This window comes from Protopterus annectens, chromosome 6.part0 (assembly GCF_019279795.1).
Source record: "Protopterus annectens isolate FY-2018-M chromosome 6.part0, PAN1.0, whole genome shotgun sequence".
In the NCBI taxonomy this organism is placed as follows: Eukaryota; Metazoa; Chordata; order Ceratodontiformes; family Protopteridae; genus Protopterus; species Protopterus annectens.
The window spans coordinates 1,442,221,696-1,442,247,414 of NC_056737.1; the positions used below are offsets into that span (position 1 = coordinate 1,442,221,696).

General features: G+C 40.1%; 1 protein-coding gene across 1 annotated transcript in view; it reads left to right on the top strand.

Annotated features, from left to right (window-relative positions):
• THSD7B (thrombospondin type 1 domain containing 7B) overlaps positions 1 to 25,719 on the top strand; it is a 6,482,604-nt gene that overhangs the window by 5,951,901 nt on the left and 504,984 nt on the right. Inside the window, exon 20 of the mRNA XM_044074964.1 lies at positions 9,226 to 9,367. Coding sequence (XP_043930899.1) covers positions 9,226 to 9,367 — 142 coding nt within the window. The remainder of the gene's footprint in view (positions 1 to 9,225; positions 9,368 to 25,719) is intronic.

Here is a 25,719-nt window from a genome sequence, read left to right on the forward strand (position 1 = left end):
TCTGGCTGACATCTTCAAGAAGGTCACCAAGGGCATGCATGAGGAAAAGACTGTCATCCCACATAACTTGACCTGGCCAAGACATTTGACACAAATCCACACTCAGGTATTACAGAGAAACTGCCTCAAGTGGGCATTAGCACCTACATCACCAAGTGAGTAGACAAATGGATCAAAGACAGGACATATACTGTCAAGGTGTGTGAGGTCACCTATAGCAAGAGTCCAGTGACCAGGTCCTTCAACACACATCTTCCAGGGATGATTTACCAAAGTCTATTGCTTTGCCACAGTGAGCTTCCACACATCTTCAAGGTGTTATACAAGATGCATGTGTGATATGTTGTCCTGTGATGCACCCAGTAAATACTAATGGACAATACTGATGGAATGGGTTACATTCTTGCAACTGTGGATTGTGGCGCATACAGTATGTGTCATGAAAACCTCTAGCTAGGATTGCTCATAATTTAAACTACATGTGTAACAGTGTCTTACTTAACTCTTCCCAAAAGTGGTTATTTTTGAGGAAGGTTTGCTTGATGGCCCTTATAGATTTCTGACAAATCATTAGAGTTGTACAAGTTTGTTCATGCAGAACATGTATTATAACTCACAATCTCTTATTTTATGCTAGTGTTACAGAAAATGGTTGTATTATTCTGATATTGTCCATGATTGCACATGCTTCTCTCTACTGTTGTCCATGAGTCTGTTGCTGTGTCCTGATTGGCTGAGACCTGTGCTGATATTACATTCATATTTAAGCAAGCAACACATTTCGCACATATTTACAATATGCACATACCCCATAGTATATATACCATCCTTGATAAATATCTTCTCCTGTGATCATGTCAGGATGCTTATATCACAACCAATCACCTCCATTGATATGTGACCTTGTGTGACACTCAAATAATATACAGCACTGTGTGATTATATGAATATAACCACATGGGGAGGTGTAAACAGCACAACGCACTGTATTATGTACATATGCGATTACTGTTCATGCTGCAACTGTCTTGTATTTGGAGTATACGTACATTGACATGCCCTACCTGCTGTACATTAACATGTTTCACATGCCCTCTTCCTCTTTCTTCATTCCTACCATTCATGTTTGTGGTCCTTTTCAAAACACACACTTCCCCAGACTAGTGTATTTATAATGCAGTCTATTTTTTATTTCAGCATGCCAAAAACATGTTGTACTGTACATTGCACTGAGTACACTTTTGTATAAAGCAATCCCTTAATTTTATCCCTCATAGTCATTGTGGCTGTCCTTGAAATCTCACAGAACAAGTTTGCCCATAGGTAAACATGTCTGAATGTCTAAATGTGTCCATGCTGGTTTACATGGTTTCTTGACTGGCAACACTACTGCTGACCATGAAACCTCACTTGCATTTGTGTAAGGGTGATGCACGGTATGCATATGTGAATAACACTGCTGTTATTTGTGCAAAAACATAAACTCTGTGTAGGCTTCACACTAAAACCTACATACAGTTTGTTGAATCCCCAGGTATGTTTTATATTTATGCTGAATAAAATCCAATACGGAGACTTCGTACTGGATTTTATTCAGCAAATTTATGTTTGTTTCATACTGAGTTTGTTAATGATAGTAGGAAATGCGTTCTGCTATTTCATAGGTTCATAGGTAGGTACTAGGCTATCTGCCCAAGGGCATTTATAAGCCTAGCCACAGTGTGTCAGCTTTCACTGCCTCATTGATTAATGAACTGATCCTCTGTCAAGCAGAGCCAATGAAGTAATCCCAGGGTTGTATTTTCTGTTACCCATCCACTCGTCAAGGTTTCTCTTGAAGAGTGTTAGTGAGGGGCTCTGCCTGATGTAATTTGGAATTTTCTTCCAAAGCATGGGGGAGTCTCTGTGACAGGAATCTATCCCTCAAGCATGTTCTATTTATTGTTGTGGCAAGGTTTAGCTCACTAGAGCACGTGGCTCTCAGTGACTTTGATTTCTTTAGGTGGAGCATGTCCATCAATTCTGAGTTGGACATAGTTTTGTAAGTCAGGCAGAGATCACCTCTGAGTAAGCAATATGCCACTGAGCACAGCCGGAGTTTTTTCAGATGGGCTGCATAGGACATATGTTTGAGACCAGTAATCCTCTTGGTGAGGTACTTTTCTGGTCTTTCCAGCTATTGGAAGTGTCTTCTGAGGTACATCCCGAATGGGGCATTGTACTCTATGATGGGTTTAATGAGTGAAGAGTAGAGGAGCACTATAACCTCTTTATTTCTTGATGCAAACCCTTTAGTAATTAGATGAGTCACATAGAAAGATTTCCTAACTACTTTGGCAATATGATTGTCAAAGGAGAGATTACTATCCATCTGGATCCCCAGATCTCTTATTACCTCTTCTGTATTAAGGGGTCTGCCACCTATGTGGTAATTTGTAGGTGATTTGTTTTTCCCAAATGGGATGACTATGCATTTTTTGACATTTAGCTTGAGGCCATGACTTTGACACCAGGTGTCCATCTCAGTAAGACCCTTTTGAAGGATGTCCATGTCAGCTGGAGAATCAATTATGGCTCCCAGTTTGCAGTCATCAGCGAATTTGGTTAGCCATAGTCCTCCTGTGTTTGCCTGTACTTCTGAGAAGTATATGCCGAATATTAGGGGTCCCAGGACCAATCCTTGTGGGAAAGCACTTGTGACTGATTTAGAGTCAGACCAGGAGCCCGATATTCTTACCGTGTGAGTTCTGTTTGTAAGCCATTTGGCAACCCATCTCATGACGTAGGGGTTTATATTCAGGTTGGTGAGTTTTTCTGTAATATCCGAGTAGGGAATGGTGTTGAAAGCTTTGGTGAGGTCAAGGTAGGCTGTGTGAACCACCTTTCCTTCATCTATGGCCTTGGTGACTGTCCCGAAGAAGTCAGCCAGGTTTAGTAGGCATGATCTTCCCTTAACAAAGCTGAACTGGGTTGGGCCAAGTGTTTGGAGGTTCCCAATGTCTTTGTTAATGAGTTCCATGATGATGCGCTCCATAGCCTTGCAGACCAGGCTAGTCAGGCTTATGGGGTGATAGTTACCAAGGTCAGTTGTGGCCCCTCCTTTGTGGAGAGGAATAACCATTGCTGTGAGCCATTCTATGGGCACGTAGCCTGTGGAGAGGCTGAGGTTGAACAGCGTGTTTAGGTGGGGGGTTAGTTCATTCTGTAGTTCATGCAAGATGCAGCCTGGGACACCATCTGGTCCCATTGATGCTGTGTTTTTGGCTTTTGAAAGAGCTGCTTTCACCTGTGCGTCTGTAATTTTTGGGACACTACACTTTTCCGGTATTGTTGTGGGCCCTTTTGGAGGTGAGAGGGGGGTGAAGTTTGCACTGAATCTATCTGCCAGGATGTTGGCAGTATCAGTAGGTTCAGTATATTTTGTGCTATTTTGCACTAGCCACTTAGATTCTTAACATAGCTAAAGAAGGCTTTGTGGTTATCTTTTGAATCCTTGGCTATTTTTCTTTCGAAGTTAGCCTTGGATGATTTCATGAGATACCTCAGTTTCTTACTGATACTGAACAGGGATGTCTTTCCTTCTTGGGATTTGCTTTTTTCTGAACTAGTTTCCTCCTTCTATTGTATAGCCTGTTTATTGCAGGGGTCCACCAAACTGGTTTCCTTCACTTAGAGTAGTGAGTCATGGCGTTACTAGGGATGGCATGATCCATGCATCCTTGTAGGTGCTCATAGAGTGCATTTGTAAAGGTTTCTGCATCTTGGACAGTGTTATCCTTTAGCGTGGGGGCTGTGAAACTTACCACCTCTGTCTTAAGTAAGGTAAAGTTTGCTTTAGAAAAGTTTTTTACTGTGATTTCCTTAGTTGGGGGTGGTGGTGAGGTGTGGACATCCAGATTGATTAGTTTATGGTCTGATCTAACCAGTGACGGGTTAACCTCCGATGTGGAACACTTGTCGCACATGTTGGTGATGACCAGGTCCAATATGTTTTCACTTCTGGTAGGGGAGTTTACCAGCTGATCCAGGGCGTTTGAGTTGATGAATTCCAGGAAGTGCTGGGCCTGGGAATTTGTACTCGAGTAGTTTTCCCGGTGAATGGTAGGGTAATTGAAATTGCCCAATATCAGGGTGTTTGGTAGGACCTTCATGTTTTCCAGTGTCTCTAGAAAGGTGGAGTCATGGAGGGTGATCTATAGCAGGACACAATTTGCATTGCAGATTTGCCCGACGTTAGTTGCACATGGATGATCTCAGAGGTATCATGCTGTGCCACTAACCTGGAGGTGTAGGTATCCTTGATGAATATGGATACACTCCCTCCTTTTGTGTTTCGGTCCGTGTTCTGTGGCCGAAACGTTTGGCATGAGTTGTAGCCCAGTAGTGCTGGGGTGCTCTCTGGAGCCTTGAACCAGGATTCAGTTACTGCACGGATATCAACATTCTCCATACTGAGGAGTGCTTCGATCGTGTGCATTTTGAGATGTAAACTCCTGGCGTTGAGTAGCATAACCCTTAGTTTTTTGTTAATTGTGCTGTTTACGGAGGTGGGTTTGACTTTTGAGCCTTGCCTAAAAAAGGCACTATGGGGGCAGCAAGAGCCTTGGCCAGTATTCAAAAGCCTAGGGGTTATAGGTGCATGCCATCTCTTGAGAAGCAATGTGGCTTGGTGAGCATGTCATCCCAGGCTGACAGACACTGGATCCCCTTTGAATGACACCAGAAGCTTAGCCAGTTGTTGAAATTGATAATTTTTCTCTTTATACTGAGGTATCATTCTTGGTGAGGGCAGGATGCTACTCAGGGTCAGGGTCATACCAGCCTGGGCTACATGATCAGAGAGCTCTTCCATGTCTCTTTTCATGTAGTCCAGGGAGGTATGTCTCAGGTCATTCACACCAACATGAACAATGACAGAGTCCTATTTGTATTGTTCTGGAGTGACCTGAGTGCTTATGTTATGTGGCGGATTCTGGCTCCTGACAGGCAGCTAACAGTAACCTTCTGCTTGTCCAGCCTAGTGAGTGGGACGTCAATGTGCCTGACTATAGAGTCACCTATTACTAGTGTGTTAGGTTTATTATTTCGCCTTAAGAGCTGTGATTGTGCGGCACACTGATTTTGTGTTTTATGTGTTGTCTGGTTTGTGACGGGAATAGAAGGTTATTTGGGTGTTTGCTTTGAAGGTCTCTGATGCTTTTGCAGGTTTTTATTTATAGTCTCAGAGTATCATTTTGTGTATTTATGTGTATTTTTTGCCAGTGCTGTTATAGTAGGTCTGTGTGCGGCTGGACTTGTGGTGCAAGTGTTAACCTTCTCCTCTTGACTGTCTGTTCCAGTCTTGGGTGGAGACAGCTTAGCTTCCAGTTTGGCTGTATAATTGCATCTCTCGCATATGTTAGTGTTTTGAGGTAAGAGGAGAGGGTTGTCTGTGTACATGAGGCAGTTGTAACATTGACTCAGGATACCCAGATTCACCAGCTGGACTGGAGAATGCACCTGAAGTTGCCCTTTGGTCATGCCTGAATAGTAGGGTGAGCTGCTTAGTCACTTGGTTGGTGAGGGGTGAATAAAGACCCTTGCCCTGCTGGGCAATCAGTGTCAGGGTATATTAGTGCTTGCTATTAGGTCTGAGCAAGTGCTGGGCTGTAAGATGCTTTTTGAGTGCTTAGGTTGAGAGTTAGACTAGTTTCAAGGGAAAAACTTAAGAGGACACTTAGTGGAGCCGGGAATAATTTAACCATAGCTAACCGGCACTGCCCGGTGCGCAAAACTGTGCAAGCATGGTTTTTATAGTAGGGAAATGAAAGAGATAGAAATTAGTCCAAAATGGCCAATAAACTACTAACTTCAGGGCTGGAACCACTCCTCCAGGGACAGATAGGTTGCTCAAAGCTCCACTCTCTCACAGGTGAACAGAGAAACTTCCTTCTATCCAAGTAAGGTATGGACAACTCAGAAACTAGTATCACAGCCCTGAATTCAGCACTAACCTGAAAACTGGACTATACTGGCTTAGAAAGATGGGAAACAAGGAATTTATTTGTTTTTTTTTGTTTTGTTTTTTTGAAAAGATAAGGCAAAAACGGTAAAAAATACACTTAAAACAGCTTTAAATGACTACAAACGATCAAAAAAGGCTATTGCACTTTAGTGTGTAGCCTACAACGGTTAAACAAATTATTTAAACAAAAAACAACTTTTTAAAAGTGCAGGCAGTCAAATAAGTGCAATATGAGAAAAAAAAGCATTTAAATCACAATAAACGCTGGAAAATCTGTGTTTAGGCAGAAAACAGTTAAGTACTGCAAGAAAGTACAGAAAACTGATACCTAATCACTCCAAAGTCTCTCTCCTTAGCTAGAAGGCTTGTATCAGTGTAAGGTTTTTTAGTGCTACCCAGTAGGTTAGTTAAAGGAAAGATGGGAAACAAGCGCAGATGTGGTCTTTTAAACCAGAAAGTTGAAAGAGACGGACAAACTGTCGAAATGGTCAATAAACTACAATTTCTGGGCCAAGAACCTCTCCTCTCATGGTAGACAGGCTACTTAGTGCTTACCACTCCCACTGATAAGCTAGAAGGCTTTCCTCCAACACAATAAGGCTTGCGGGGTTCTGTAGCTTACCAACAGTCCTGGACACAGCAACTCTGTATCTAGACTAGGCTGGTTACACGAAAGGTGGGAAACAAGCGCAAGTGCAGCTTTTAAACCAGAACATTGAAAGAGATGGAAAAAACTGCCCAAACGGCCAGTAGCTACAATTTCTGGGCCAGGAACCACTCCTCTTGTGGTAGATAGGCTACCTAATGCTTACCACTCCCACTGATAAGCTAGAAGGCTTCCCTCCAACACAGAAAGGCTTGGGGGGCTCAGAAGCCTACAAAGAGTCCTGGAATACAATAAATCTGTACCTGGACTAGACAAGTTACAGGAAAGGCAGGGAACAAGTACAAACATAGGCTTTTAAGCTAGCAAGTTGAAAGAGATGGAAAACTGCCCAAACAGCCAAATAAACTACAATTTCTGGGCCAAAACTCACTCTTCCCATGGAGGATATGCTACCTAGTGCTTACCACTCCCACTGATAAGCTAGAAGGCTTTCCTCCAACACAGAAAGACTTGAGAGGCTCAGAGGCTTACCAACAGTCCTGGATACAGCAAGTATGTATCTGGACTTGACTAGTTAGAAACAAGCTTAGAATTATTTTTTTGTTACAGAAAAGCAGCTAAAACAGCAGTAAATACAATTCAAATTGTAGTGCAGGCCAGCACACCCGAGCGTGTATAAACACTAAGGCAAATACAGTTCAAATAAATGCTTACAACTCCCACTGATAAGCTAGAAGGCTTCCCTCCAACACAGAAAGGCTTGAGGGGCTCAGAAGCTTACCAACAGTCATGGATACAGCAAGTATGTATCTGGACTTGACTAGTTAGAAACAAGCTTAGAATTTTTTTTTTTTTGTTACAGAAAAGCAGCTAAAACAGCAGTAAATGCAATTCAAATTGTAGTGCAGGCCAGCACACCCGAGCGTGTATAAACACTACGGCAAATACAGTTCAAATAAATGCAATTAAATTAACAAATGACTAAAAAACAAGTGCAAAGGCAATAAATTAGAAGGCTACTAACAAGCAGTAATAAGTGCAGAGTAAGAGCGACAGAACAGATAACAGCACGCAGAAAAGCAACTAAGACAGTTAAAGTAAGAGCAGATAAATAATATATATATATATATATATATATATATATATATATATATATATATATATATATATATATATATATATATATATTTATTTTTTTTTTTGAGGGAAGGAACAGAGCAGGATTAAGAGGCTACAGGGGTTGTCCTTCCCAAATGCACTCTTTGTACACAGTAGGAGTGCCTGAAATCAGAATATGATCTCACTGCACTCACTTGAGTGAGCAAATGAGATGGGCCCAGAAGGAGTATCCAAATATCAATCTACAAGAGGGTCGAGCCATTTCAAAGCCACCAACATTAATACCAAAACAAGAACAGGGATGGTGCGTGGGGAACTAACTGTAGAGAGACAGCCACAACTTCATTTGAGTTAATATTCAGTGAAAAACACAAATAAATAAATTAAATACAGTACTATATGCAAAAGAGCACATAAAAGTGTACTTAAATTCACTTATACATCCAGCTGATTTCAGGTAGATGTTAGCCGGCCAAAGCTCTGATATTAATCATGTTTTATATTTAACTTCTGTTGGCTTCTTATTTGTCTTAGTGCATTATAGAAAGTCTCCACGTAAAGTATCAACAATGGACTCTGGTTATTTTATATTTGTCTAGTCTGCTTATGTTGTTTTGGATCATGCCTGAAACTGGTAAATACGTATGTGAAGAAATACATTAAATAAAATATTTCAGTGATTATGTAAATAACTAAAATAAATTGATGAATGAGTCAATCAACAGGCTCAATCAAAATGCTTCAACAGTGGCTAACAAGTCATTTTGAGATAGCCCGTGGCACAACAGAGAACAAATATTAAGATGATCCTGAGAAATAACTGTGCCTCTGTCTGTGACACCAACTTGGGCAATAACAGAATACAGTACAGGTTTTTGTACTTAAAACACATTAGTAAAGTTCAAATGTTTCTCACACAGTAAATAATGGGGCTGCAAAACTTTAGCGACTCAAATAGCTTAAGATGGTCTTGTTGTGTTTGCTAATATATTTACTGCTGAGTGGTTACCTGTATCTTGTCTCAAAGACATCAAAAAATCTGTTTCTTTACTAAACTCCCTATCTGAAACTCAGAACCTTCAGGTTAACAGCTGGCCAGGGGACTTGCTACTGAAACTGATAAACCTGATGTAAACTGGAAATAAAAAATATTGTTTTGGGACATAAAGTTAGCTGATATTATACTAGTGTGCTTCCACTTCTGGTTAATTAATGCTTAGGAAGTCATTGCTTAGCTCTGTGTGCAATAGGATATGGAGACATGGGATTATATAAATCAAAGTTCTAGTAGATCACTATAGTTAGTCTCATATCGAAAGCTATACTCATGTAAGCAATTTACATCTTAAGCTATATTTCAGGTATGTGTCTGTAACGCAGTGGCAACAATTGTAAACCATGTGCATCAAATGTGATTACAGACCATTGTTTGCTTTATATTAAATATGCAGCTAAAGCTACAGTGACTGATATGTATGTTTATGTCATATAACAGAAGTGCAACAGCAACAGTGTTCGAAAACGGACACGGCATCCTTTAAGATTTTCCCAAAGTGGCAATTCTTGTCCTGCTGACTCCCAAGAAGAACCTTGCATCCTCAACAAGAACTGTTTTCACTTTCACTACAATCTCACAGGTATGATACATATTTCAGTGTGTGTCTGTGTATGCATACGACCAGTTACACATACATGTATGTGTGTACTCATATGCTTTCTTTCCTGTTTATCTCAGTTGCATTTAATTTGCTGCATTTATTGCTGCTTGTTAGTAGCCTGATTGCATTGTTGCTGTTATTCTAGGCCTCTTAGTTCTGATTTAAGCACTTGGGCTCCACAATTGTTACTTTACATTAGGAAGGTTTGTGGTCTACACTCATGTGGCAGGAGAGAGAGCTTACACCCTTCAGAGCTGGAAATTGCTGGTTGAAGGCTTATTTTGTCTGTTATTCTGAAAGTGTTTTTGTTCAGATTTAGGCACTTTGGCTCCACATCTATTACTTTACATTAAGAAGGTTTGTGTTCTACACTGTTGTTGGAAGTGAGGGTATCTTCCACTCTTTAGAGATGGGAAATGCTGGTGAAGGCGTATTGCACCTGTTATTTTAAGTGTCTTTGTTCTGGTTTAAGCACTTGGGCTGAAAAACAGTTATTTTACATTAGGAAAGTTTGTGATCTGCACTCTTGTGTAGGAGAAGATAGCCTATGTCTTTCTGAGCTAGGAAATGCTAATGTAATTCTTGTTGTGCATTTACTTGATTGGCTAGAGAGCTAACTTGTTTAAAAATTGAATATCTGTACCTGACGCCTTTAGTGACATTTAGTGACCATGCTACTTAAGAAAAGTGTTGCTGGTTTCTGCTAAACTCTGCAAAAGCTAAGACTTACATTGCCATACCCATTGTTTCAGCACATGCTTTGCTGCATTAATTGAATGTTTCTGTGTGGACAGTTTGCACTTTTGACCATTTGACCTTTATACAGTCTTTAGCAACCTTGGATCCACTGTAGTGAGAGTAGAGGGGACGAGTCATTTTTGGTTCTGGACCTTGTAAAGGGAAGAAGAGTTTGCTGTTTTTGAGTGGCCACAAGGCCTTGTTTTTTTTTTTTTTTTAATCAAATCTCCTCTGCTAAATGTCACAGGTGCACAATGCTTGGTTCATAACCTATGAAATCTGAGGTGTTTGGTGACATTTGGTGACCAAGCTACTAGAGAAGAAGAGTGTTGATGGCTTCTGCTAAACTCTACAAAAGCTAAGACTTATTTCACCATATCTACTGATCTGGCACTTGGTTTTCACATTGTTTTGGTCACAACTACATTATTAAATTTTTCTCTGTTGAATATCTGCACTTTTTTTCTACCTTTTCTGCAGTCCTTCATTAGAATTTCCTTGGTTGGAATTTTGTTAAAGAAAAAAGAGTGTGTTGTTTTTGAATGGCCACAGGATGTTGTTTGTGTTTTTATTTTTATCAAATGTCCTCTGCTATTTAAGTGTTGCAGGTGCATAACGTTTGGCTCATAACCTACAAGCAAGCTAACCCTTACATTACCATATCCGCGGTTTCAGCACTTATTTTTTCCATTGTTTTTGTCATAGCTGCATTGAGTGTTTCTGTGTTGAATAGCTGAACTTTTTGACCATTTTTTACAGTCTTTGTTAGAACTGCTGCTCTCCAAGCAGCAGCATCTAGCAGTGGTCTGTATAGATGCCAGTATCTTGCAACTTAATTCCCCATTGTAATCTCTGTAGACGCTGATATCTCACAGTGTAAATTTCCCTTAAAATACCCTTACAGTCTAGACATATGCTTTTTTAACTACTAGAGCATCTAGTTTCCACATAAGTGAGCATTGCTCATGAAGTTCCTTGTGTTACCGAATTTTCAATATTTAAATTTCCCTCACTACTTCCTAGTAGATCAACAGCCATGGATATGCACATCCAGATTCTCTTTGTGGCCAGTCTGGTTGAGATGTGTATTCTGAAGCACTGAAGCAATTGCCTCATGTACACTGACAGCCCACGTATTCTTAATAAAAAAGAAAAAGTATGCAAGAGGTGTAAATACACTTTAACACTGGAGACAAAACTCTATCATACAACCTAAACTGATCCTATAAAGGCTGTCAGTGACACTTGCACCACACCTACTGCACAGAGTAAAGACACTACACATAAAACTTCTTATGCTGAGGCACTTACAGGTAACCTTCCTAAAACACTAAGACCTCCTGCACAGCATAATAAAAAAAAAAAGGTTCCTCAGCCATCACATAAACACTCCATTAAAACAACACCCATAGCTACACATCATAACACTGTTTCCAGTGCCTCTACTGATAATCTCTTAAAGCAAACCAGGGCACAAACAAATTTCCTGGTCATTGGTGATTGTATAGTGAGGCACACCAGTGTCCCCTTCACCAGTTTGTAAGGAGAGAGTCATGGTTAGATGCCTTTCCACGGCTAGGATCCATCAAGTCACACAGGCACTTAGGTCATCGATTCATAGGTACCAGTATGATTGTGTCATAGTCCATGTGGGTGTTAATGACCTGAGACATACCTCCCATGACTATATGAAGGAAGGCATGATCAAGCTTGCTGATTATGTGTCTTGGGTAGATGTGAGAGTAAAACTGTGCTGCATACTACCTTCTCCAAGGATGATGCCATGTTACTAATATAGCAATAACCCACGCCTGGGTGTGGGTAATGCTGGATTTATCCATGGTTGGCGTGGTTTGGTCCTGAGGGCGAAGACCGAGGGACCAAACAAAGCCAACCGTGGGTCAATCCAGCATTACCCACACCCAGAAGTGGGTTATTGCTATTATACAATGACATTATTTAAGAAAAAAAAATTACTTTTCTTAAATAATGGCATTGTATAATGCTTCCTTGCTGCCCTTCCGCAGCTGTCTGGTATTCCGCGGCAGTTCTGATGTACTGTGCATGCGTATGCCTACGCAGTACATCAGAGCTGTGGGCAAAAGCAATGGAGAAATCAAGATCTCCATTGCTTTTTACTGTTTTGCTATGTTAAATGGGTTTAACATAGCGAGACAGCTTTAAAAAATTATTTTAAAGCTGTCCCGCTATGTTAAACCCATTTAACATAGCGAGACAGTTTTGAAAAAAAGCAATGGAGAAAGCAAGATCTCCATTGCTTTTTACAAACTGTTTTGCTATGTTAAATGGGTTTAACATACCGAGACAGCTTTAAAATAAGCAACGGAGATCTCTGTTGCTAATTTTAAAGCTGTCTCACTATGTTAAACCCATTTAACATAGCAAGACAGGTTTAAAAAAAAAGCAACGGAGAAAGCAAGATCTCCGTTGCTTTTTACACACTGTGTCGCTATGTTAAAGGAGTTTAACATAGCGAGACCACTTTAAAAAAAGCAACGGAGATCTCCGTTGCTTATTTTAAAGCTGTCTCGCTATGTTAAACTCCTTTAACATAGCGAGACAGTGTTTTAAAAAAGACTTATACTAATGGAAAAAGTCCGGGCGACCGGACCTTTTTCCATTAGTATAAGTTGATTTACAACGTGCATGCTGGCCAATCAGCGTGCACGTTTTGGAATATTAATGTGGGGGTCATTGTATAATAGAAAATAATTGATGGGGGGGGTGTGGCCAAGATGCCAGTCTAATAGCAGCAGAAATCCATAGCTCTGCTTATATTTTAATATCCTGACAGGAAATATACTTTAAATTTTAGAAAAATCTAACTAAAAGTATACTAAATGTTAGATTACCATAGACTCTATTATTTTCTAAAAATGAATACATAGTCAAGAGAATTTTTAAATTATTCCTGTCAAGAAGTTTTCTACTGGAGATCTCAAGATGAGCAACTCGAAGAACCCACACCAGGAGAGTGCAGTGAAGAAAGAACTACATCTTATAATAACAAACATCCAAGAACTGTCACTAAAAACATGAGCAACTCGAAGAACCCACACCAGGAGAGTGCAGTGAAGAAAGAACTACATCTTATAATAACAAACATCCAAGAACTGTCACTAAAACATGAGCAATGTGAAGAACCCACACCAGGAGAGTGCAGTGAAGAAAGAACTACATCTTATAATAACAAACATCCAAGAACTGTCACTAAAAACATGAGCAACGTGAAGAACCCACACCAGGAGAGTGCAGTGAAGAAAGAACTACATCTTATAATAACAAACATCCAAGAACTGTCACTAAAAACATGAGCAACATGAAGAACCCACACCAGGAGAGTGCAGTGAAGAAAGAACTACATCTTATAATAACAAACATCCAAGAACTGTCACTAAAAACATGAGCAACATGAAGAACCCACACCAGGAGAGTGCAGTGAAGAAAGAACTACATCTTATAATAACAAACATCCAAGAACTGTCACTAAAAACATGAGCAACGTGAAGAACCCACACCAGGAGAGTGCAGTGAAGAAAGAACTACATCTTATAATAACAAACATCCAAGAACTGTCACTAAAAACATGAGCAACGTGAAGAACCCACACCAGGAGAGTGCAGTGAAGAAAGAACTACATCTTATAATAACAAACATCCAAGAACTGTCACTAAAAACATGAGCAACGTGAAGAACCCACACCAGGAGAGTGCAGTGAAGAAAGAACTACATCTTATAATAACAAACATCCAAGAACTGTCACTAAAACATGAGCAACGTGAAGAACCCACACCAGGAGAGTGCAGTGAAGAAAGAACTACATCTTATAATAACAAACATCCAAGAACTGTCACTAAAAACATGAGCAACGTGAAGAACCCACACCAGGAGAGTGCAGTGAAGAAAGAACTACATCTTATAATAACAAACATCCAAGAACTGTCACTAAAAACATGAGCAACGTGAAGAACCCACACCAGGAGAGTGCAGTGAAGAAAGAACTACATCTTATAATAACAAACATCCAAGAACTGTCACTAAAAACATGAGCAACGTGAAGAACCCACACCAGGAGAGTGCAGTGAAGAAAGAACTACATCTTATAATAACAAACATCCAAGAACTGTCACTAAAAACATGAGCAACGTGAAGAACCCACACCAGGAGAGTGCAGTGAAGAAAGAACTACATCTTATAATAACAAACATCCAAGAACTGTCACTAAAACATGAGCAACGTGAAGAACCCACACCAGGAGAGTGCAGTGAAGAAAGAACTACATCTTATAATAACAAACATCCAAGAACTGTCACTAAAAACATGAGCAACGTGAAGAACCCACACCAGGAGAGTGCAGTGAAGAAAGAACTACATCTTATAATAACAAACATCCAAGAACTGTCACTAAAACATGAGCAACGTGAAGAACCCACACCAGGAGAGTGCAGTGAAGAAAGAACTACATCTTATAATAACAAACATCCAAGAACTGTCACTAAAAACATGAGCAACGTGAAGAACCCACACCAGGAGAGTGCAGTGAAGAAAGAACTACATCTTATAATAACAAACATCCAAGAACTGTCACTAAAAACATGAGCAACGTGAAGAACCCACACCAGGAGAGTGCAGTGAAGAAAGAACTACATCTTATAATAACAAACATCCAAGAACTGTCACTAAAAACATGAGCAACGTGAAGAACCCACACCAGGAGAGTGCAGTGAAGAAAGAACTACATCTTATAATAACAAACATCCAAGAACTGTCACTAAAAACATGAGCAACGTGAAGAACCCACACCAGGAGAGTGCAGTGAAGAAAGAACTACATCTTATAATAACAAACATCCAAGAACTGTCACTAAAAACATGAGCAACGTGAAGAACCCACACCAGGAGAGTGCAGTGAAGAAAGAACTACATCTTATAATAACAAACATCCAAGAACTGTCACTAAAAACATGAGCAACGTGAAGAACCCACACCAGGAGAGTGCAGTGAAGAAAGAACTACATCTTATAATAACAAACATCCAAGAACTGTCACTAAAAACATGAGCAACGTGAAGAACCCACACCAGGAGAGTGCAGTGAAGAAAGAACTACATCTTATAATAACAAACATCCAAGAACTGTCACTAAAAACATGAGCAACGTGAAGAACCCACACCAGGAGAGTGCAGTGAAGAAAGAACTACATCTTATAATAACAAACATCCAAGAACTGTCACTAAAAACATGAGCAACGTGAAGAACCCACACCAGGAGAGTGCAGTGAAGAAAGAACTACATCTTATAATAACAAACATCCAAGAACTGTCACTAAAAACATGAGCAACGTGAAGAACCCACACCAGGAGAGTGCAGTGAAGAAAGAACTGCATCTTATAATAACAAACATCCAAGAACTGTCACTAAAAATGGACACATTCGAAAACAAAATGGATATTATCAAACAAGAATACAGTAAACAACTGGAACTTCTAAATGGAATAGTAAAAAAAAACAATCTGAACAGATGATTGCCTTAGAGGAAACAGTAACTGACCTCCATACTAGAGTGACAGAAAATGAACATCACAATGAATTTCTTCTGAAACAAAACACCAGGCTGATTGAGAAACTGGAAGACCTTGAAAGTAGATCAAGGAGGAATAACATAAGAATATATGGAATTCCCGAGAAAGAAGAGGGTGCTAACATGATTCACTTCCACAATAATTGGTTTTCATCAGCAGTAAACATGCCTGAATCCCTCTCTTTTGGAATTGAAAGGGCTTATCGGTCCTTGGAAAATCCAGCTTCATCTCTGAAGTCATCTAACCCCAGATCTATAATAATTAGATTTCTTTCCTCACAAGACAAGGACTTAGTGCTGAAATCTGCTTGGACTAATTCCCCTATCAAGATCGGTGAAAAATTTATTCGTTTTGACAATGACTACAACTCTACAGTCATATCCAGAAGAAAGGAGTGTGTTCCTCTAATTAAGTAATTGAAAAAAGCCAATATTAAAGTTCAAATTCTTTTTCCTGCAAGAATAAAAATCACTTTGCCTGAAGGAGTGAAGATCTTTGATTCCCTACCAGAAGCAGTAGAATTTATCCAAAAGAAGAAAATACTATCGAACATAGAAGAAATGGAATGGTCATCCCATAGTTTGAAGAGACAGACAACAAAAAATGGATGGTCTGTGAAGGAAGGAGCAAACAAAACTAAGAAACTAAAGGACAAATGAATAAATTAATTCTAATTTGAGATGCTTTGTTTTATGAATCATAATATATTTGATTTTGGAAAGTCTCTATACTTTCATTGGTGGTGCTTGTGTCATTCAAAGGAGATCTAGTATCTGCCTGCCTGGGATGACGTGATCAACAGACCATAATGCTTTGCCAGAGATGGTATGCACCTGTCACCTGGGATTCAGGTTACTGGCTAAGGCTCTTCTCACCACTATAGTGCCTTTTTTAGGCAAAGTTCAAAGGACAAAACCACCACCGTAACAGGTACAATCATGCAAAATCTGAAGGTAATGCTACTCAATGCTAGAAGCCTAAACCTCAAAATGCATGCTCTCAAGGCACTCCTAAAATGGAGAACATCGATATCTGTGCAGTAACTGAGACCTGGTTCAAGGCTCCAGGGAGCACACCTGCAATACCAAGCTAAAACTCTTAACACACTTTTTGGCCACCAAACCAGGACTGAAACACTAAAGGTGGAGGAGTGTCCATATTCACCAAGGATATTCACACCATCAGGCTAATTGCCTAACACAATGTGTCTGAAATTCTCCAGGTGCAACTAACACTAGGTAAGACTGCAATTCAAATTGTAGCTCTCTACAGATCCCCCACCATACCCCAAGATTCTCACTACACCTTTCTAAACATATTGGAAAATATTAAGATACAACCAAACACCCTAATGCTAGGTTATTTCAACTACTCTGCCATTAACTGGGAAAACTACTCATGTACCAACACCTTTGACCAACGGTTCTTGGAATTCATAACTTCCGATGCCCTGGATCAACTAATCCATAGTCCCACCAGGGGCTCCAATATCCTAGACCTGGTCATTACCAACATGGGAAATCAATGCTCCACACCTATGGTCACCCTCTCATTGGTCAGGTCTGACCATAAACTAAGCACCCTTGACATCCACATCCCTCCCCCACCCCCAGTAAAGAAACCTCTGTAAAAAATTTCTCCAAAGCCACCTTCATACTACTCAAGTCAGAAGTGACAAACTTCATGACACCCATGGAGATGGGAACTGAAAGTTCGACTGCTGAATCCTACACTAAGGCACTGTATGAGCACATCCACTCATGCATGAATCATGCCATCCCAAACAGAACCAAGATACTCTATTCCAAAAAAAGGAAGCCAATATAGTGGTCCCCTCCCATAAACAAACTTTACAACAAAAGGAAGAAACTGTTGCAGAAAAGAAGAAAATCCCAGGATGCAAAAAACTCCCTTACCAGCCTCAGTAAGAAGCTGAGATCCCTCATAAAATCCTCCAAAGCTAGTTACGAAAATAAAATTGCCAAAGATTCCAAAGACAACCACAAGGCATTCTATAGCTATGTCAAGAATCTAAATGGCAATGCTCAGATCTGCTCTGAGCTACAACAGAATGGCATTAAATATACTGATCCCAAGGATATTGCCAATATCCTGGCAGATGGATTCAGTGCCAACTTCACCCCCTAAAGGGCCCATCTCAATACTGAAAGATTGCCAAATTCCAGAAATAATGGCCGCACAGGTAAAAACTGCACTCTCCAAAGCTAAGAATACAGCATCCATGGGACCAGATGACATTGTGGGCTGTGACCTACATGAACTACAAAATGAACTGGCACCTCACCTAAGTATCATGTTTAATCATAGCCTCACCTCAAGCTTCATGCCCAGTGAGTGGTGCACAGCTACAGTTATCCCACTCCACAAGGGGGGATCCATCTTGGATCCTGGGAACTACTGCCCCATCAGTCTGACAAGCCTGATCTGCAAGGCCATGGAACGTATTATCATGGAACTTATAAACAAATACACTGGCAACCTTCAAATACTGGAACCCACCCAGTTTGGGTTCATGAAGGGCAGATCTTGTCTCCTGAAACTGACTGACTTCTTTGAATTAGTCTCCAGAGCTGCGGACGTGGGTAAGGTGGTCCACACAGCCTATCTGGACTTCGCCATGGCCTTTGACACCATTCCCCCCTCTGGAATCATAGATAAACTTACTAAGCTGGGCATTAATCCCTACGTCACTCGATGGGTTGCCAACTGGCTTACTGACAGAACCTACACTGTAAAAGTAGCCAACTCCAAATCCAGCTCCAGACAAGTGACAAGTGGAGTACCTCATGGTTCGGTCCTGGGACCACTCTTGTTTGACATCTACTTCTCTGAAGTACAGGTCAACACTAAGGGACTCTGCCTAACAAAGTTCACAGATGACTGTAAACTGGGAGCCATTATTGAATCCCCAAATGATGTGTATATTCTACAAAAGGGCCTTACAGAAACAGATGCTTGGTGCCAGAGCCATGGGCTCAAGCTCAATGCCAAGAAATGTATAGTTATCCCCTTTGGAAAAAAAACATGTAGTCATGAATTACCACATAGGTGGCAGTACACTAAACACCAAAAGTGTGATAAGAGATTTAGGGACACAGGCGGACAGTGGTCTCACCTTCAATAACCACATTGCCACAAGTGTCTGGAAATCCTTCTATGTGGCACACCTCATCACTAAGGGCTTTTCATCCAGAAAAAAGGAGGTCATTGTCCCACTGTACTCATCCCTCATTAGACCCATTATAGAATACAATGCCCCGTTTGGTATGTACCTCTCAAGACATCTGCAACAACTGTAAAGGCTGCAGAAATACCTCACTAAAAGAATCACAGGCCTAAAGCATATGCCCTATGCTGACCATCTAAAAAAACTCCAGCTATACTCTGTCACATATCGTCTACTCAGAGATGATCTCTGTTTAATAGACAAAGCCATGTCAAACCCAGAGCTGTTGGACATGCTACAATTAAAGAAATCCCAATCCCTCAGAGCCACACTCTCCAGGGATCTAAACCTTGTCATCACAATGAACAAAACATGCTGGAGGGATAGGTTCCTGACCCAAAGACTCCCCAGACTCTGGAATAGACTGTCCATACGTGTCTCTTTGGCCCTCTTCAAAAGGAACCTTGAGGATTGGATGGGAGATAGGAAATTCACCCCGGGGATCACGTCAGTCACCCTGCTAGACAGGGGTGCAAGGAAGTAAATATTGTGCGAAGAAAGAGCCAGGGAATTGTTATGGCTAGGCTTGTATAGGCCCTAGGGCTGGTAGCCTAGTACCAACCTATGAACCTATAAGATAATGTGAATCATTTTTATTATTAACTTTCTCTTTTCCTTTCTATATCTACTTCTTCTAATTACATATAGTACTAAGTATTTAAATAAGATTCTTTCTCTCTCTCTCTTCTTTCTTCTTATTCTTTTTTGTTGCCAATGTTCCTTTTCTTTCTTTTCCCCATTATAAGTACTTTACATACTTTTCCTTTTTGAATAAATACACACAACGTATGTGTTCTAATTCTTCAGTAATAGTATTGTTTGACTTAATACCAAAGTGCATTTTTTCTAGTGGGTCACTGGTGGGGTAACAAGTTGTTTCTGATTAGTGTTTCTAAGTACATGTTTTAGACTCTTTGTTTAGATAAATTTATACATTAATACAGTACACTAATGGTATTTTATAGATAGCTAAATATAAGCTCTCTCTCTCTTTCTCTGTCTCTCTCTCTCTATATATATATGTGTGTGTATATATACATACATATATATATATATATATATATATATATATATATATATATATATATATATACATGTACTAGGTTCCTTTTTTTCTGTCTCTGGCCTAGTTAACTGGTGGGTAAATGACTGAAATGTTATAACATGATTTCTGATTTGAGGCAGCTGTTGTTACTTCTAAATAGCTGTTTTTATATGAAAGGGTTAATTTTTCATGATGATGTTTTGTGAGGAAACTGATGGTCTGTTTGACTGCTCTCATTGTGGAGATTCATGACATGCACTGGCAAGGCAGCTTGAGTGTTTTTTTTTTTTTTTTGCTTTCTGTAAACTCTAAAAGCTTCATGATCTGAATTTCCCACCAGAAATGCTTTTTTCTTCACTACAGACAACTTCTGTTCTGCATGAGCCTTTATAGATACGTTTTAATAAGTTTATGAAGCTGCTGCTTGAGGTAACAACAGTGATGACATAATTTGACCTTTTGAACTTGTTAAATGGTTGTACTTAGAATTCTTTTCGCATGAAATTCTGTTATCCTTCACTAGATACTTTAAATGGTAAATAATTACTTCTGATAAAAGTGTTTAACTCCTTTGAAAATGCCTATGTTCTCTTATAGATGCATTCATTCTGCAGATTCATTGATACTTTTAGTAACTAAATGACTTCAAGTGAACTAGGAGCTGCATTAGAAAACTCATTATGCATATTAGCATCAGACTTATGTTATAATAACAAACATCCAAGAACTGTCACTAAAAACATGAGCAACGTGAAGAACCCACACCAGGAGAGTGCAGTGAAGAAAGAACTACATCTTATAATATCAAACATCCAAGAACTGTCACTAAAACATGAGCAACGTGAAGAACCCACACCAGGAGAGTGCAGTGAAGAAAGAACTACATCTTATAATAACAAACATCCAAGAACTGCCACTAAAAACATGAGCAACGTGAAGAACCCACACCAGGAGAGTGCAGTGAAGAAAGAACTACATCTTATAATAACAAACATCCAAGAACTGTCACTAAAAACATGAGCAACGTGAAGAACCCACACCAGGAGAGTGCAGTGAAGAAAGAACTGCATCTTATAATAACAAACATCCAAGAACTGTCACTAAAAACATGAGCAACGTGAAGAACCCACACCAGGAGAGTGCAGTGAAGAAAGAACTACATCTTATAATAACAAACATCCAAGAACTGTCACTAAAAACATGAGCAACGTGAAGAACCCAGACCAGGAGAGTGCAGTGAAGAAAGAACTACATCTTATAATAACAAACATCCAAGAACTGTCACAAAAAACATGAGCAACGTGAAGAACCCGCACCAGGAGAGTGCAGTGAAGAAAGAACTACATCTTATAATAACAAACATCCAAGAACTGTCACTAAAAACATGAGCAACTCAAAGAACCCACACCAGGAGAGTGCAGTGAAGAAAGAACTACATCTTATAATAACAAACATCCAAGAACTGTCACTAAAAACATGAGCAACGTGAAGAACCCACACCAGGAGAGTACAGTGAAGAAAGAACTACATCTTATAATAACAAACATCCAAGAACTGTCACTAAAAACATGAGCAACGTGAAGAACCCACACCAGGAGAGTGCAGTGAAGAAAGAACTACATCTTATAATAACAATCATCCAAGAACTGTCAGTAAAAACATGAGCAACGTGAAGAACCCACACCAGGAGAGTGCAGTGAAGAAAGAACTACATCTTATAATAACAAACATCCAAGAACTGTCACAAAAACATGAGCAACGTGAAGAACCCGCACCAGGAGAGTGCAGTGAAGAAAGAACTACATCTTATAATAACAAACATCCAAGAACTGTCACTAAAAACATGAGCAACTCAAAGAACCCACACCAGGAGAGTGCAGTGAAGAAAGAACTACATCTTATAATAACAAACATCCAAGAACTGTCACTAAAAACATGAGCAACGTGAAGAACCCACACCAGGAGAGTGCAGTGAAGAAAGAACTACATCTTATAACAACAAACATCCAAGAACTGTCACTAAAGCATGAGCAACGTGAAGAACCCACACCAGGAGAGTGCAGTGAAGAAAGAGCTACATCTTATAATAACAAACATCCAAGAACTGTCACTAAAAACATGAGCAATGTGAAGAACCCAGACCAGGAGAGTGCAGTGAAGAAAGAACTACATCTTATAATAACAAACATCCAAGAACTGTCACTAAAAATGGACAAATTCGAAAACAAAATGGGTATTATCAAACAAGAATGCAGTAAACAACTGGAACTTCTAAATGGAATAGTAAAAAAAAACAATCTGAACAGATGATTGCCTTAGAGGAAACAGTAACTGACCTCCATACTAGAGTGACAGAAAATGAACATCACAATGAATTTCTTCTGAAACAAAACACCAGGCTGATTGAGAAACTGGAAGACCTTGAAAGTAGATCAAGGAGGAATAACATAAGAATATATGGAATTCCTGAGAATGAAGAGGGTGCTAACATGATTAACTTCCACAATAATTGGTTTTCATCAGCAGTAAACATGCCTGAATCCCTCTCTTTTGGAATTGAAAGGGCTTATCGGTCCTTGGAAAATCCAGCTTCATCTCTGAATTCATCTAACCCCAGATCTATAATAATTAGATTTCTTTCCTCACAAGACAAGGACTTAGTGCTGAAATCTGCTTGGACTAATTCCCCTATCAAGATGGGTGAAAAATTTATTCGTTTTGACAATGACTACAACTCTACAGTCATATCCAGAAGAAAGGAGTGTGTTCCTCTAATTAAGTAATTGAAAAAAGCCAATATTAAAGTTCAAATTCTTTTTCCTGCAAGAATAAAAATCACTTTGCCTGAAGGAGTGAAGATCTTTGATTCCCTACCAGAAGCAGTAGAATTTATCCAAAAGAAGAAAATACTATCGAACATAGAAGAAATGGAATGGTCATCCCATAGTTTGAAGAGACAGACAACAAAAAATGGATGGTCTGTGAAGGAAGGAGCAAACAAAACTAAGAAACTAAAGGACAAATGAATAAATTAATTCTAATTTGAGATGCTTTGTTTTATGAATCATAATATATTTGATTTTGGAAAGTCTCTATACTTTCATTGGTGGTGCTTGTGTCATTCAAAGGAGATCTAGTATCTGCCTGCCTGGGATGACGTGATCAACAGACCATAATGCTTTGCCAGAGATGGTATGCACCTGTCACCCCTGGGATTCAGGTTACTGGCTAAGGCTCTTCTCACCACTATAGTGCCTTTTTTAGGCAAAGTTCAAAGGACAAAACCACCACCGTAACAGGTACAATCATGCAAAATCTGAAGGTAATGCTACTCAATGCTAGAAGCCTAAACCTCAAAATGCATGCTCTCAAGGCACTCCTAAAAATGGAGAACATCGATATCTGTGCAGTAACTGAGACCTGGTTCAAGGCTCCAGGGAGCACACCTGCAATACCAAGCTAAAACTCTTAACACACTTTTTGGCCACCAAACCAGGACTGAAACACTAAAGGTGGAGGAGTGTCCATATTCACCAAGGATATTCACACCATCAGGCTAATTGCCTAACACAATGTGTCTGAAATTCTCCAGGTGCAACTAACACTAGGTAAGACTGCAATTCAAATTGTAGCTCTCTATAGATCCCCCACCATACCCCAAGATTCTCACTACACCTTTCTAAACATATTGGAAAATATTAAGATACAACCAAACACCCTAATGCTAGGTTATTTCAACTACTCTGCCATTAACTGGGAAAACTACTCATGTACCAACACCTTTGACCAACGGTTCTTGGAATTCATAACTTCCAATGCCCTGGATCAACTAATCCATAGTCCCACCAGGGGCTCCAATATCCTAGACCTGGTCATTACCAACATGGGAAATCAATGCTCCACACCTATGGTCACCCTCTCATTGGTCAGGTCTGACCATAAACTAAGCACCCTTGACATCCACATCCCTCCCCCACCCCCAGTAAAGAAACCTCTGTAAAAAATTTCTCCAAAGCCACCTTCATACTACTCAAGTCAGAAGTGACAAACTTCATGACACCCATGGAGATGGGAACTGAAAGTTCGACTGCTGAATCCTACACTAAGGCACTGTATGAGCACATCCACTCATGCATGAATCATGCTATCCCAAATAGAACCAAGATACTCTATTCCAAAAAAAGGAAGCCAATCTAGTGGTCCCCTCCCATAAACAAACTTTACAACAAAAGGAAGAAACTGTTGCAGAAAAGAAGAAAATCCCAGGATGCAAAAAACTCCCTTACCAGCCTCAGTAAGAAGCTGAGATCCCTCATAAAATCCTCCAAAGCTAGTTACGAAAATAAAATTGCCAAAGATTCCAAAGACAACCACAAGGCATTCTATAGCTATGTCAAGAATCTAAATGGCAATGCTCAGATCTGCTCTGAGCTACAACAGAATGGCATTAAATATATTGATCCCAAGGATATTGCCAATATCCTGGCAGATGGATTCAGTGCCAACTTCACCCCCTAAAGGGCCCATCTCAATACTGAAAGATTGCCAAATTCCAGAAATAATGGCCGCACAGGTAAAAACTGCACTCTCCAAAGCTAAGAATACAGCATCCATGGGACCAGATGACATTGTGGCTGTGACCTACATGAACTACAAAATGAACTGGCACCTCACCTAAGTATCATATTTAATCATAGCCTCACCTCAAGCTTCGTGCCCAGTGAGTGGCACACAGCTACAGTTATCCCACTCCACAAGGGGGGATCCATCTTGGATCCTGGGAACTACTGCCCCATCAGTCTGACAAGCCTGATCTGCAAGGCCATGGAACGTATTATCATGTAACTTATAAACAAATACACTGGCAACCTTCAAACACTGGAACCCACCCAGTTTGGGTTCATGAAGGGCAGATCTTGTCTCCTGAAACTGACTGACTTCTTTGAATTAGTCTCCAGAGCTGTGGACGTGGGTAAGGTGGTCCACACAGCCTATCTGGACTTCGCCATGGCCTTTGACACCATTCCCCCCTCTGGAATCATAGATAAACTTACTAAGCTGGGCATTAATCCCTACGTCACTTGATGGGTTGCCAACTGGCTTACTGACAGAACCTACACTGTAAAAGTAGCCAACTCCAAATCCAGCTCCAGACAAGTGACAAGTGGAGTACCTCATGGTTCGGTTCTGGACCACTCTTGTTTGACATCTACTTCTCTGAAGTACAGGTCAACACTAAGGGACTCTGCCTAACAAAGTTCACAGATGACTGTAAACTGGGAGCCATTATTGAATCCCCAAATGATGTGTATATTCTACAAAAGGGCCTTACAGAAACAGATGCTTGGTGCCAGAGCCATGGGCTCAAGCTCAATGCCAAGAAATGTATAGTTATCCCCTTTGGAAAAAAAACATGTAGTCATGAATTACCACATAGGTGGCAGTACACTAAACACCAAAAGTGTGATAAGATATTTAGGGACACAGGTGGACAGTGGTCTCACCTTCAATAACCACATTGCCAGAAGTGTCTGGAAATCCTTCTATGTGGCACACCTCATCACTAAGGGCTTTTCATCCAGAAAAAAGGAGGTCATTATCCCACTGTACTCATCCCTCATTAGACCCATTATAGAATACAATGCCCCGTTTGGTATGTACCTCTCAAGACATCTGCAACAACTGTAAAGGCTGCAGAAA